The 13,459-nt window shown below is 39.1% G+C and overlaps 2 protein-coding genes across 11 annotated transcripts in view; one reads left to right on the plus strand and one right to left on the minus strand.

Moving 5' to 3' along the window:
• Positions 1–4,874, plus strand: part of LOC132195256 (E3 ubiquitin-protein ligase HECW2) — a 39,600-nt gene extending 34,726 nt beyond the window's left edge. For 2 of the 3 annotated variants that reach the window (XM_059617125.1, XM_059617126.1), the window contains 6 exons: positions 2,341–2,559; positions 3,274–3,639; positions 3,698–3,890; positions 3,949–4,147; positions 4,205–4,403; positions 4,464–4,874. In XM_059617125.1, the coding sequence (XP_059473108.1) occupies positions 2,341–2,559; positions 3,274–3,639; positions 3,698–3,890; positions 3,949–4,147; positions 4,205–4,403; positions 4,464–4,575 (1,288 nt within the window). In that variant the 3' untranslated portion in view covers positions 4,576–4,874. Of the gene's footprint in view, positions 1–1,965; positions 2,140–2,340; positions 2,560–3,273; positions 3,640–3,697; positions 3,891–3,948; positions 4,148–4,204; positions 4,404–4,463 lie in introns of those variants that run through there. The other variant, XM_059617127.1, reaches the window with a different exon arrangement.
• Positions 4,875–4,956: 82 nt separating this feature from the next.
• LOC132195258 (GATOR complex protein Iml1) lies at positions 4,957–13,274 on the minus strand. 8 transcript variants are annotated; one of them, XM_059617128.1, is made up of 31 exons: positions 13,013–13,274; positions 12,802–12,942; positions 12,517–12,686; positions 12,334–12,459; positions 12,134–12,274; positions 11,941–12,083; positions 11,695–11,882; positions 11,448–11,644; positions 11,322–11,389; positions 10,898–11,122; positions 10,610–10,839; positions 10,353–10,556; positions 10,202–10,285; positions 9,887–9,952; positions 9,625–9,720; positions 9,410–9,427; positions 8,814–9,031; positions 8,511–8,752; positions 8,043–8,217; positions 7,742–7,983; positions 7,590–7,686; positions 7,268–7,323; positions 7,089–7,211; positions 6,623–6,830; positions 6,469–6,568; positions 6,251–6,409; positions 6,040–6,200; positions 5,814–5,982; positions 5,513–5,763; positions 5,288–5,455; positions 4,957–5,238 (listed from the first exon to the last, which is right to left on the minus strand). In XM_059617128.1, exons 1-31 carry the CDS (start codon positions 13,074–13,076, stop codon positions 5,032–5,034), a joined length of 4,737 nt encoding a protein of 1,578 aa, XP_059473111.1. In that variant the 5' UTR covers positions 13,077–13,274; the 3' UTR covers positions 4,957–5,031. The 8 variants fall into 8 exon arrangements, with proteins under 8 accessions (XP_059473111.1, XP_059473113.1, XP_059473112.1 ...); XM_059617130.1 differs by lacking the exon at positions 9,887–9,952; XM_059617129.1 differs by lacking the exon at positions 9,410–9,427.
• Between the last annotated feature and the right edge of the window lie 185 nt (positions 13,275–13,459).

A 13,459-nucleotide genomic window follows, 5' to 3' on the forward strand; every position in this document is an offset into this window, starting at 1 on the left:
TAATAATATTATTTGAATGTTGATCTCAATGTTCAGTGAACCGTTGCACTTAAAGTAGTTTAATCGCCACGCGAGTGCGCTGTGTTTTTTTTTTCTTTTTTTTTTGCGTTGGCGCGTGGGCAGGTGGTGTGTGTGTTGAAACAAAGCGAGCTAAAAGTGCAGGTGACGGAAGGAAGCGAGCGAGCGAGCGTTGGCCGCGCCGCTTGTTCTTCCCGCAAACGAGCTGATGTCACTTGACCTATATTTAATCTGAACGAACAAACCAACTCTGCTATTTAGGTTTATTCCTTTTCGATCAGCCCTGTCGAAAACATTATTATTCGCACCCACGCCTCCGAAATCGTGCCTTCGACGCACAATGGAACAATCGGATAAATTTGCAAGAATATTATATTGAATTAAAAATCGGACGAATCAATTCGTGCGCGAGCAGATGTCGAATGTGGGGGCTGCTGAATAATTTTCGCATTGTATTCACCTGGCGTTTTCCCTCCTGCTTTTGTCGTTTCTTTTACCGTTAGCGTTGGACGATTATTTGAAACTTCCGCTTCTCGAATTCTGCAAATTAAATTCACATTTGTATCCGAACGTGGCCTCGAAATTCGACCAAAAATAAAATAGTCATCAAATGTCCGTGGAATAAAACACAAGCTCTGTTTCAAAATATTTATTCTCTTGTAAAAAATTGCATATTTTAGAATATTTTATCTCTGGATCCAACTATAATTGTAAGTAAAACATAACATTCTCAAATTTTTGCTTTAAAAGGCTCGCTTGAAAATTGTTTTACCATAAATTTGATTTATTTCCCTTCAATCACACCAAGTGCAGATTTTTATTACTTCCATGCACGATTTAATTCCGCGCGCGATTTGTGTATTTCGAGCCGTGATAACAGAAGCTGCGCGACTCCCGCGCAAACACAAACAACGATCACCGATTGCGCCACCCTCGGGCATCATTATTGCAATAATTGTTTATTTATTCGCGCTCGTTTCTCCGTCTCGCGCGTTGGAAAGCGAGAGTGACGATTTAATTGTGCTGCGATTCCCGTTTCGGCTGCTGATGCTACAACAACCATCAAAGGCCGCGGGTGGAACAAGAAATAGAGACGTAATTTATGCAAATGCATCAATTCGACGCTTTCAAGGCTGACCGCTCGCAGGGTGAAGACGTAAGAAATTTCTGAAGCTTAATTTACTGTACAAAATAACTGAAAATTTTGAAAATTAATTTATATTCTTTTAATTAAAATAAAAATTTACACGGAAGTAAAGAACTCGGGCTTTTTCCTCGTTGTACAAAATTGTTTTTATTCAAAAAGTTCAAAAACAAAACTGCACCAGTTTCGGTCACGGTCTGCAATCCTATTTCATGAGCAAACTGATTTTATTTAGTAAAAACAGTTTTTTACAACGAGGAATAAGGCCGAGTTCTTCACTTCCATGACCATTTCCTCGAGTGTCAATTTCTTTGAACAAAATAATTTCCAAAACTAAACTTATGGTCAAGAATTGATTTTTACTAAAACTGTGAACGCATTAAAGACTATAATCTTTCTTGGACAAATTGTTTCACTTTTCAAAGTACAAAAAAAAATATGATTTAAATAAATAATTCTTATTTTTAAACCGCCCATGTCGGAACGTTTGCTCTTCATTATAGTTTCGAAATTTCCAAACAAACTGTCACCACGAAGACAATAAAAACCGAATCAAATCATCAAGTCCGTTTTCCCTCTGCAAACGCGAGAGTAAATTTAGAACGGAATCGTTTAACAACATCGGAAATAAATATTAATGTTGCGCGACGTCTTCCTTTTATCTTTTCTTTTTTTTTTGGTCGGCGAGCGCCTGTTGCGCGCCCCGCAAGCGCCGAAGACCCTCCTCGTCCGCTTTTGTGCTTCAGCCGTCGCGCTTCTTTCCGTCAGTTTGCGGTCGCGATTTGCTCGCTGAACATGGGCTGACGAAAGAAAGAAAGAGTTGCGTTTGCTCGTGATTCGGTCCTTCAGTGACAATTATTATAATGAGGCGGTGGTCTCGAAAAGCGAAAATCAAGTGACGACTTCGAATTTTTGATAAATTGAGCGGAAAGAAAAATGGGCTGGCTTGCGAAAACCCTTGGAATGCTCTTCAGTCTGTGAGAATATTTCCTATTTCATTTGTTTCCAGATCCATTAACGAGAAATTATATAATAATTTTGGAAATTTAAGAAATTTTTGAAATAATCATATTTAAATCGCAGTCCAATGGTTTTTTGGTATCAAAACAAGGCTCTAATTTGTCTTAATTCCCGTCGCAATGTTTAACAACGTAATTTTCAATTGTATTGTGTTTCAGCCTGTTTGAGCAGGAGATAATGTCGTACGTGCCAGCCATGCCCGCCGCCGGCCGCTCCCCGAGAGGCTCACCCCAGATTTCTCCGCAGGCCTCGCCAGGTCTGTCGCGAGCAAACGCCAGGGCTCCGGCCCCCTACCGAAGAGACTTCGAGGCCAAGCTGCGCAATTTTTACCGCAAACTCGAGTCCAAAGGCTACGGCCAGGGTCCAGGAAAGCTCAAGTAAGTCAAATTTTCATGATTAATTTACATAATTTCAGCTTAGAAATAAATTTAAAAGTGATTATTTAATAAAATAGGGAATTTATAAAAAATAAAGTGATTTTCTTTACTTTTAGATTTTTTTCTTAAATAATTAACTGAATTTAAATTAAAAAAATGCTTTGCGGAGGCTCCAAATTTTTTTCTATGGAAATAATTTAAAAGTAGAAAATTATTTTACTGTGATTTGAATTTAAAATCGGCTTTTCCTCGATGGGTTTTGTGAGTTGTTTATTGTTTAAGAAAAAACTATCCTGCTCTTTATGTTACGGTTGCGGTTTGCAGTAATAATTCATGAGCTGTGAAATTATTTTGACAGATAATATTTTTCTTTCAAATAAACAATTTTTCGTGATAAATGATTTAAAGTTACATTTTTACACAAATAAACAATTTTTAACAATAAATAAGTCACAAAACTCATCGAGGAAAAGCCGATTTTAAATTCAAATCATCATGAATCAACCCTCAATCATGAAATTCTACCACATAATTATAAGTAATGATTTAATAAAAAAAGGGAATTTATAGCTAATTTAATTTTATTAACTCTTATGTTCCTTAATTTCTTAAATAATTAAATAAAAACTGCAGAATTTTTTAAATTTTGGGAAAAATAATTTTTTATAGAAAATAATTATTTTTTAATTAATTGATTTTATTTTCTCTCTTAAGGCTTCACATTCGTCGGGAGCACCTGCTTGAAGACGCGTTCAACAAAATCATGGCCGCGTCCAAGAAGGACCTGCAGAAGTCCAAGTTGTACATCACCTTCGACAGGGAAGAGGGTCTCGACTACGGCGGTCCGTCCAGGGAGTTCTTCTTCCTGCTCTCCCGGGAGCTCTTCAACCCCTACTATGGACTTTTCGAATACTCGGCCAATGACACGTACACCGTCCAGGTGTCTCCCGTCTCGGCCTTCGTTGACAACCATCACGAGTGGTTCCGTTTTAGTGGCCGCGTTTTAGGCCTGGCCCTGGTGCATCAGTACCTGCTGGACGCTTTTTTCACTCGCCCCTTCTACAAAGCACTGCTTCGATTGTTAGTTCATGCAAAATAAATTTTATATTGAATTTTAATGATTTTCTTTGAATTAAAGGCCAGTTTCTTTGAGTGACCTGGAGTCTCTGGACCACGAATTCCACCAAAGTTTGCTTTGGATCAAAGAGAACGACATCACGGACTTGCTGGATCTCAATTTTGCCGTCACTGAGGAGGTTTTTGGCCAGATCGTGGAACGAGAACTGAAACTCGGAGGAAACAATATCAGAGTCACGGAAAAGAACAAAAAAGTACGAGTTTTAAATGAACTCTACGTTTTGATGTTTATAATAATTTTGGAATTTTTAGGAATATTTGGAAAGGATAGTTCGGTGGCGCTTGGAAAGAGGAGTTGCCGAGCAAACTGAGTCCTTGGTTCGGGGCTTCTATGAAGTTGTAGACCCTCGATTGGTCTCAGTTTTCGACGCTCGCGAACTGGAGCTTGTAATTGCAGGCACCGCAGAAATTGACCTTTCAGACTGGCGCAAAAACACAGAATACAGATCAGGTAAAATCATTTTTTGGACCAAATTTTGGCAGAAAATAAATTTTTATTCTTCGTCAGGCTACCACGACAACCACCCAGTGATCCAGTGGTTCTGGCTCGCCATCGAAAAGTTCAGCAACGAGCAACGCTTGCGACTTTTGCAGTTTGTCACGGGGACGTCGAGCATTCCTTATGAAGGGTTTGCCGCCCTAAGGGGAAGCACTGGTCCCAGAAAGTTCTGCATAGAAAAGTGGGGAAAGCCCAATAGTCTCCCGAGGTATAATTTTCATTTCATTTCGAATTAATAGATTTTAATTTTCTGCATATTTTTTTCAAGGGCCCACACCTGCTTCAATCGGTTAGACTTGCCTCCGTACCCAACCCCTGAGCTGCTCTACGAAAAGCTGCTGTTAGCCGTGGAGGAGACGAGCACCTTTGGCATCGAGTGAAGAGAAATTAATAATCGATTCCATTATGCTTTTGGAATGAATCCAGTGCGCTATTCAAATTTTGCACTTCTTATTCCAATCTAAAGTTCATTCAGTACACAATCACACTCGCAACACACACAGACACGCCTGCTTACAAAATAATTAATTATTAGAGGTATTGAATTTTTTTATATACCCATTGTGATTTTGTGGTCTAGTCAGTTGGGCATCTCAACATTGTTTTTGCCACGCGTTGTATAACTTATTTGATGCCCCCACAATCTTGTAAATAATAAATCATTTCTGTTCTCCAAAGATAAAAAAAAGATTGTTTCATTTAATTTTAATTAAATCAAGTTCATTGCGACAATGGTAACAAATTTTGGCATTTCAAATTTTAATAAGATTCAATAATTTTTTATCAAGAAATTTAATATTGCAAAAGTATAACATAAAATATAAAAAATGGTTAAATCAATTAACAGGGTTAACAGCAGATATTTTTTCTTTGTCTTGCCAACACTTTTCCCAGAACAACTTGAGTCTGTTATCACCATTGGAACAAAAATCCTGGAAGTCTTTGAGCAGCCGATTTTGGAAATTTTCATCCCCGGTGGCTGGATTTGATGCAGTTTTCCAGCGTCGGCCGATCATGTGGTTCCACGACCAGAGAAATCCAACCTAAATTTTACACATAATTTTTATAAAAAATGGGAAAATTTTAACCAACCCTTGTGTCCGAGCCACAGTCATCTCGGCTGCTTTTGCCACTGACATGCCGGGTGATGTATTCTTCGTGAGGACTAGACATCGGCAGGTCCTGCAAAGATGCATATCGGCTCTGCCTGGAAGACCCGTAGCTGGTCTGTATCCTGATGGGTCCATTTCTTGGCTGGCACTGATTTGGAGTAAAAATAATCAATTTCGTTTTTTTAATTAAAATACAAATCCTTACACAAGGCTGAGTTGGAATCATGATGAAGGCGTTTCCAGTCAGATGGATGTACTGCCTATGAAAAGGATTGGCCTGACTCGAGTTGGTAGGAGTCGAGAAATTCGGAGTGCCGACAGGGTCTCCAAGCATGGGAGGCTGCCTCGAAGGTTGGCCTGGGGGTGTCTCGAGGATGCAGGAGACGAAGCCAAATCTGGATGCAATTGCATCTTGGAGCAAAAAGAGCCTCTGCTTCCAACCCTCCTCAGGGAAAGCTGCACAAATCTTTAATTAAAAATTGAACGATGAGAAGTGAAATTTATACCTTCAAAAAGATGACTCCTGTTCTCCATCAACTTTTCAATGTCCAGAGGAACGAAAATAGGGCCTCGTAACGGGTCAGACTTTTCAGTGTAGGGCAAGGCAAAAGGGTCAGCGGGCACTGGGATCATGTGCAGGCCGCACGGTTGCGCTTTTCGAGCCCAGCCAAGGACCTTTTCAGAATTGCATAAATTCAAAATTGATCTCAACGGGTTGATTGAAAATCATACCAAGTCGGAAACAACAGTTCCAGTCGCAGCAACCCACTGAACTGAAAACTCGTACGCTCTGTCGGCTCGAAAAACCGGCTGGTACTTGGCATGGCCCCATTCGATCCGATCACTTTTGTTGGCCACGTCAATATCCAAGTGCGTGTGTTTGTAATTGGGGCCTATTTTTTCAAATTATTTTGATAATTTGGAAAAAGATGAAATTGCATACGTTTCCAATCTTCCCCGCAGTCCTGGTGGTCAAGATAATCAGCCAAAAAACTAGCAACGGGTGGCGATAACGGTGTCGTGTTGTCAACTTTCCAGCCCAGCGGCCGCTCGATTTCCACCTCGACCCACTCGTTTTCAAAACTAATCGCATCTCCCAAGACTAGATCAAAGATTTATTTTGAAAACAGCTCAATGAATAATGATTATTAATAAAAATACCTTTCTCGTCTCCGATAATGTAATAGAGGTAAAATCCAACAATGAAAGGATGAGTTTTTGAGCCCGAAGCGTGACGAATCAACTCATTTTTCAACATTCCCTGGAAAGAGTAAAGTTATAAATTTGCACAGAAAAATTCCTCATTTTCTTGAACCTGCATAACATCGGCTGCAGCATCTTTTGTAGTTAAGCCGTCGACATGAGTGATCAACCAGTGAACAGCATCGGCGCTCGAGAAGGTCATCGGCGGCAAACTTTGGTTGAGAAACAGGAAGATGAGACCAGAGTTGGGGTTTTTCATTGCTTCCAAAATTTCTTGATAGCTTGCCGTTGAGCCGAGTCTTTTGAATTCTGTGTTTGTGCTGAAGAAAAAGGAGAAAATTAAATTTAAAAAAAAAAAAATATTGAGCAGTTAATAAATAAATAAACTTTGACATTGTTAAGGAATTAAGTGAAAAAAAAATATGGGAGTGAAGAACTTGGGTTTTTTCCTCGTTGCAATAAATAAATAAATTTGCAACGAGGGAAACAAAAGCCCAAATTCTTCACTTTCATGATCATCTCCTCAAATGTAAATTTCTTCTAAAAAAAAATTAATAATAATAATAAAAATAATTTACTTTTCCTCATTATTCTCCACATTATGCGTCTCTGCGTTCTCGAAAGCAACCTCGCTCGCTGGTGACACTCGACCGCTGTTTGTATTTTCCGTCTTCACTCGCTCCATCACTTTGGATCCGGATCTAGATCAAAAATTTAAATTGAATTCCAAGTCTTGTTTCAAAATTTAGCTACACACCTGGGAGTTACGACTCTATCGTTTGGTCGATTAGCAGGAGGTGAGACATGCAGGCCCTATTCACATGCATAAGAGATGAAAATATGATGAGAAATTAGCGTGACCAAAGCACCCATAAATGGCTAAAAACATTTCACTTTGGAAAAAGCGTGCCAAAGATATGATTTTTGTTAAAAAGAAGCAAAAGGGTGCAAAATCAACAAAAAGCTCTCTGTGAAAATTAATTAGCGTCGATGACCAATCCACCAAACTCCAGCGCCGGACGAAGGGAGGGACGGGGTGAAGCGTGACATTGACCTGCAAATTATCAAAGAGGACAAACCTCGACCTGGGTCTCTCCATCACTCGGTTGCTGCCGAGTCGCTCTCGGAAAGGGGAACTCCCGACAACGCTTGTCTGCAATTATTAGCTTAAAATTTCTGCGTAAAAAAGCGCTTCAAAAGCGGAGTTAATTTTGCCAAATAATTATCCTACACAAAAAATTTTGAGCAACGAACCAAAGTGGAAAGTACCCGCGTTTTCTTAAAAGTGTTGGGCCGCTTGATTTTGTTGACCCAGGTCTCGACGAATCTGATGAATCCGTCGGTGAGAAGCGCTTGCTCGTCGAGCGTTTGCACTTGGTACACGTCAAAGTGCGAATTGCCCTCCAAAATCTTCTTTGTCCCCGAATGCGATCCAGGCAAAAGGTAGACTCTGAACCTCCAGAATTTCAAAGCCTTTAAACAACAAAGCAGAAGAATAAAAACAATTTTTTCTAAGTAAAAAAGTTTTAAACCTCGAGAAGGGCAAAGTCTGTGTCGCCTCTGGTGCAGATGTAGTGGTCCATGTAGTTCCAGTTGTAATTTTCCAATTTTTCCGAAGTAAAAGAGACCCAAGACACCTCATAAGTTAAATGGTCTGGAGCGTGGAAACGATAGCGGTAGTGAATGTTGAACGGGTGGTATGGGTGTCTGAAAATTCAGGAGGATTTTATAAATATTTGCAAAAAAAAAACTTGTTTTCAATTTAAATCCATCTTAATAAGATTAATTTGCTTAAAAAATTTACACAAAAATCAGCAAAATAAAAACAAAAATTCAAATATTAAAATGAGGTGTTTTAAATTTTGCTGATTTTTTTGTATTTTTCTTGCTCAAGAAATAGGATCTCAGACCGTGACCACTGGCAGAGCCGTTTTGTTTTTTTAATAACAACAATTTTTGCAACTAGGAAAAGCTTCAATAAAATTAATGAGAAAAATAACCTTGGTCGATATCTTGTGACTGTAATTGTTGATCCCGTCAAAGTGATTTTGTGGAAAAGCCTGCCAATGCTGAGCAAACACTCTTCTTCCGAGTCTTTGTCATTCCTGGATTTTGATCTCATCAAAGAACCACCAGCGTTGTTGGCAATCTGGTTTCCAGTCGGTGGATTGACTTCCGTGGAAGGGGCTCTGGCCGTTCTTCCTAAACTCTCCGTGTTTGGAAGCACGATCAGTTGAAATCCCTGTCATTAAATTATAAAGTGTTTTTTTTTTTTGCTAGAAACAATTTACAAAAACAAGTACCTGAGAGAGTCTCTGAGAAATGAGCTCTCGGAAAACTTCCACGGTAGTCAGAGGCTTTTTGAAAATCGCTCTTTGCTGCGCGTAGCTGAAGTTGACATCGTCGGGTAGCAAATCATAATCGGACACGAAATAATCGTTCGTGAGGCTTCTTTTGTCGGGAAAATAATCAGTCGTGATTGGCAGACATGCCGGAATGGTCAGAGATTTCCAGTCGACTCCTGTATTAATATTTGAAAATTAATTTGGGCCTTGCAATAAAACGAAAAATTCACAAATCGGCAACGTCTAAAGAGGTACACAAAAATAATAATGACTGCAGCAAAATAACGATGAAAGGTTACAGAAAGCTTATAAATAAATTAAAATACAAGTGAGCGCTTAACCTGAAGCAACATTTTACATTAAATATGCTCCGCTTGAAACCAGAAGCACATTTTGCTTTTAGAAAATGTGAAAGTCGTAGATGAGAAAAATATAAATGCAGAGGCAAGGTTACAAAAAAAACAGTCAAAATTAATGAAGAGCTAATCTACAACCCATAAGAATATAATTTTCTAGCGACTTAGAATTTTTTAGTCATATTTATGGTGTCAGACCTATGATAACTTTTCCAGCTGCGCAAATTGAAGGTCCAAAGAGGCATGAAAAAGAAGATGATATATTTAATTATGAATTTTAGTTCAATGATTTCTTAAACAGCTTCAATCCGTCTTATTAGTTGAGAACTCCCCAATGCTTTTTTTATTTTATGTTCGCCCGGGAAATTATTTGATGATTATTAAAATTTGAAAACTGAAAAATCTTGCATTACCGGTTGTCAGAGCAGGAGTCCATTCCTGCTCGCCAGTTGCACCCCACAAAAGAGTCATGTTGCGACTATTTTGACCTCCAAAGTGTTTGTTCAGATCTGAAAAAATAATAGACTGTCTTTACGGTCCACGAAGAAAACTTTTAAATTTCTCTCTCAGTTACAAAATTAATCAAATCAGATCTAAAATTTATAACAAGCAAGTTAAGTGCAAGTCTAGTGCCGTTTTCGCTAAATTAGAGACATGACAAAGCAAAACACTTACAGTTGAGTGAGCGCATCTCGAGCGACAAGGATCCTCTGGGCGCGAATTCATTAATTTGCTTGTCGTCTGAAAGTATTAATGCAAAAAATAGCCATGGCCCTAAGTGCGTTGGGTTTTAGCAGCATTGCATTCACTCTCTAATTTTCATATCACATTTAAGGGATGTTTAAAATCAGGCAAAAGTAATTTTTAGAGGTTTAAAACAACATCAAACATGAATGGAGAAAAATTATTTACGATAGGGTTTGTGTTTGTGGGAAACAGAGATCATGCGATGCTAAAATGATAAAAGACAATTTTGTGTGTTTATTTTACCACTCTCGGCGTCGTAGTGGTCACTGAACGACTTTGCCGGCACTGCCTGGTAGTGATGCTGCTGGATGAGAACGCCGGTTGGCCCTGAAATAATTTCGTTTTAATTTTGCTCATATTTATTTAAAAGTGAAAATTATAAACCATTTTTCACCTTTAGGGAAAATGTGTGTCCATCGACGTCTGTTTGAGGTGAGCTTGATCGTGACGTGAGATGGGTCGAACGGATTGATCAGAGCTCGACCTGGTCTCATTTTGACCTGTTGGTTGATCATATTTTGGGAACCGACACTGCCGATGATTGCTCTGCTTTGGTTCGGAGGCGAGTAGTCTTGAACCGTTCTGGCAAAATTTTTCACTGCAACAGATTATATTAATTTGCATAATCGGAGAAATTAAATAGAATATTACAGTCCTGCAGATTGTGGAAGGAATTATTTGGGGAGCCTTCGATGGATCTGCTCGGAATTGAGATGGCAGAAGATCTGATCCTTGAAAGTCCAGGCACAGGCGACGGACTCTGAAGATGGTGCACATCAGGGTCGGACATTTTTCTCTTTGCACTGATTTGAGGGTAGATGTAGCTGAGGTAGGGCTCGTTCATTGTGCCAGTGGATACTTTTTTAGAATGTGGAAATCTCCTGGGAGTTAGAATAATCTTTGAAAAAATTGCTGATACTTTCCTTGAACGTGAAATACCCCGAAGTGTGCATGTTCGGTAATTGAAAGATTTTTGCATCGTACGCATCATAATCAAAGAGGGCATTAGGAAGTCCAGACTGGTCCTCCTCCGTGGCCACTTTCGCATTGGTTTGGGGCACCGACTGACTAGAGCGCCTACTTTGTGTTTGGTTCAGCTTCGGAGGCAGTTTAATGCGTGGAATGAACTCAGAGTAGCCCACTTTCTTGTTTGTCGAGTAGAAACTAAAAATAAAAAATTAAAATTTAATATAATTTCAGCTAACTGCAGCGGAAGGGGTCTTTTTGATCTTGGAAGATTTAGCAAAATTCTTGCTAGTGGTGGTACCATTTTTTCCAACATTTTTTTTTTAAATAGGTTCCCAAAAATCGAATGAAAACAATTTGTAGAAATTTGTAAAAATAAACAATTCAATTTTTTTACCTTAAATTGATCCAGTGGGGCATACTATAGTCGTCGACTGCATTCATCGATACGTCTTTGGTGTGGAACTGTTTGGATGATATTTCTTTTACTATTAAATTATAATTCACAACTCATTATTTTCACCTTGAGCAGGGGGACGGCATGCAGAGGCTGCTCACCTACGCAGACCAAATCGCTGCCGACGCCGTTGTCAATGACTCGTTGCTTGGTCACATTGGTCAATTCTCGGTCAACTTCGAAAACTCCGACGCCCGGAGTGACCACGATCGACAGCTGACCAGTTCTGTCAAAACTCCTATCCAGATAGTGCTTCTCAAAAACTGACGATCAAAAAGGAATTAGTAGAAAAAATTGGCAGAAAATATTGTACCATTCAGCGACATGTTCAAGACTTCCAAGAAGTTCCCCTGACTAGCGGTCGAGTTGTATGCTTTGGGTATAGCAACCCCTGGTCGGACGTGGTATTCCAAGACTTGCTGCTGGTAGATCGGGAAGAGTTTGCGGAGAAACTGAATTGTGCTTGTCCAGTCGTCGTACCGCTCATTTTGAATGGCAACCCTTTCAGATTTCAAAATTTATTTTTCAACAGATTCAAAACAATAAAAGCAGATTCTACCTGTAAAAGTCTTCGTAAAATCTGCCTTTGTAGTCCTGTTGAAGGCACTCCCTCATGTACAAAGGAAACTCTTCCAAGCTGCTCGCCTTGTAGAAAGTCCTCGAGAACAAAACTATCGTGACTTCGTGATTACTGCCTGCTTTCTATTGTACAAAATTGCATTAAATTTTTTAAGCCACCGACAAATCCGAACCTTCCATTTCTGCACCAAATCAGTCAAGAAACCATTCACAGCCTTTTCAAAGTACAAGTCGCCGTGAATGTCAAAGTCCCACATTTCCGAGCTCATTTGCAAAAACAGATACACCATACTTGTGGACGAACGAAAAATTACCTGATAGAGAAAAAGCATTTTAAGATTTATTGAAAAATATAAATGTTTTTTAAATTTACTTTAGTATCTTCATTGATGACTCCACAAGCCACACGCTCACCAAAGGACCACATTTCGTAAACCTGGCATCTGATGCTCCCACCGCAGTATTCAATCTTCTTGTTCAGGTAGACACAAGTGTTGACCTGGTTAAAAAGTTTTGATATATTTTAAATGCAATTAAAAAAAAATTTGAAGCGCACCATGGTGTTTTTGAGACGCCACATATCGCTGCGTCCCAGGTATTGGTCCTTGAAGGTGAGTTCAACGGAATCAAGGGCAACATCTTCGGCACTCACGATGTTCATGCAAACATCAGCATAAGTTCTAAGTTGGAAAGCACTGGCAATGCTTTGCTCGATGCTGATTGTCTCTGAGAAGATGAATAAATAAATAAGTTTTTTTTTGTTAATTTTATATAAACAAATTAGAAAAAATAATAATTAAAAATCAGTCTTCGCTTTTCTGTGTAATTTTATTTTTCGTACCTCTGCCTTGAAGGTCCTCCTTGAAAGATGTGACTTGTAACAAAAGCCTGCTGTTTTTTTCATCCTCAGGGTGGTAAATCTCAACAATGTCGCCCTTTTTAATTGTTGGGAAATCTTTCGGATTGATGATCAAATCTTCCCCTGCAATTTTTATAATTTTCGTGATGATATAGAGGATGCACGCACTATTAAAACAATTATTATTACATACCGCTAAAATTTTTCTGATGAACGATCAGCTTCAAAAGCTTCACGTTTGGAGGTTTGAAGCTCATGCTGGTGATGAAAGCTTTTCAAAAGGCTTGAGGATTCATCGCTTTTATGCACGCCCCATGGTCTTTAAATTCGTTCAAAAGCAAAATTAGCATCCCGGCATTGCAAAGACCATCAAGATATAACAATTTCCCGGAGAAAATCCACTAAAATGACTAATTTTCACCGCCGACCTTCAGAATAAACAGATCCCAGCTGGGTGTTGTAAATATTGCAGAAGGAGCCAATCAGAGAGTGGGGAATTTTCAACAGCCAATCACAGCAGCCGCTTGTTTCAAATTTTTACGCGAACGACACGCGCTAGTGAATTACTAATAAAAGGGGAGTAAGATGATTATTATTGTGTTTACTATCATTTGGAGTAAAATTCAAATAAAGAAAACTA

The sequence above is a fragment of the Neocloeon triangulifer genome, unplaced genomic scaffold (assembly GCF_031216515.1).
Source record: "Neocloeon triangulifer isolate White Clay Creek 2 clone unplaced genomic scaffold, ASM3121651v1 ptg000009l, whole genome shotgun sequence".
Lineage (NCBI taxonomy): Eukaryota > Metazoa > Arthropoda > Insecta > Ephemeroptera > Baetidae > Neocloeon > Neocloeon triangulifer.

Excerpts from the sequence above, each read along its gene's own strand:
- LOC132195258 (XM_059617128.1), bottom strand. The coding sequence starts at position 13,076 with ATGAGCTTCAAACCTCCAAACGTGAAGCTTTTGAAGCTGATCGTTCAT. Across the intron at positions 11,390-11,447 it reads ATGCCGTCCCCCTGCTCAAG|TTCCACACCAAAGACGTATC; the intron begins GTGAAAATAATG and ends TCATCCAAACAG. Across the intron at positions 5,456-5,512 it reads TGATTCCAACTCAGCCTTGT|TGCCAGCCAAGAAATGGACC; the intron begins GTAAGGATTTGT and ends ACTCCAAATCAG.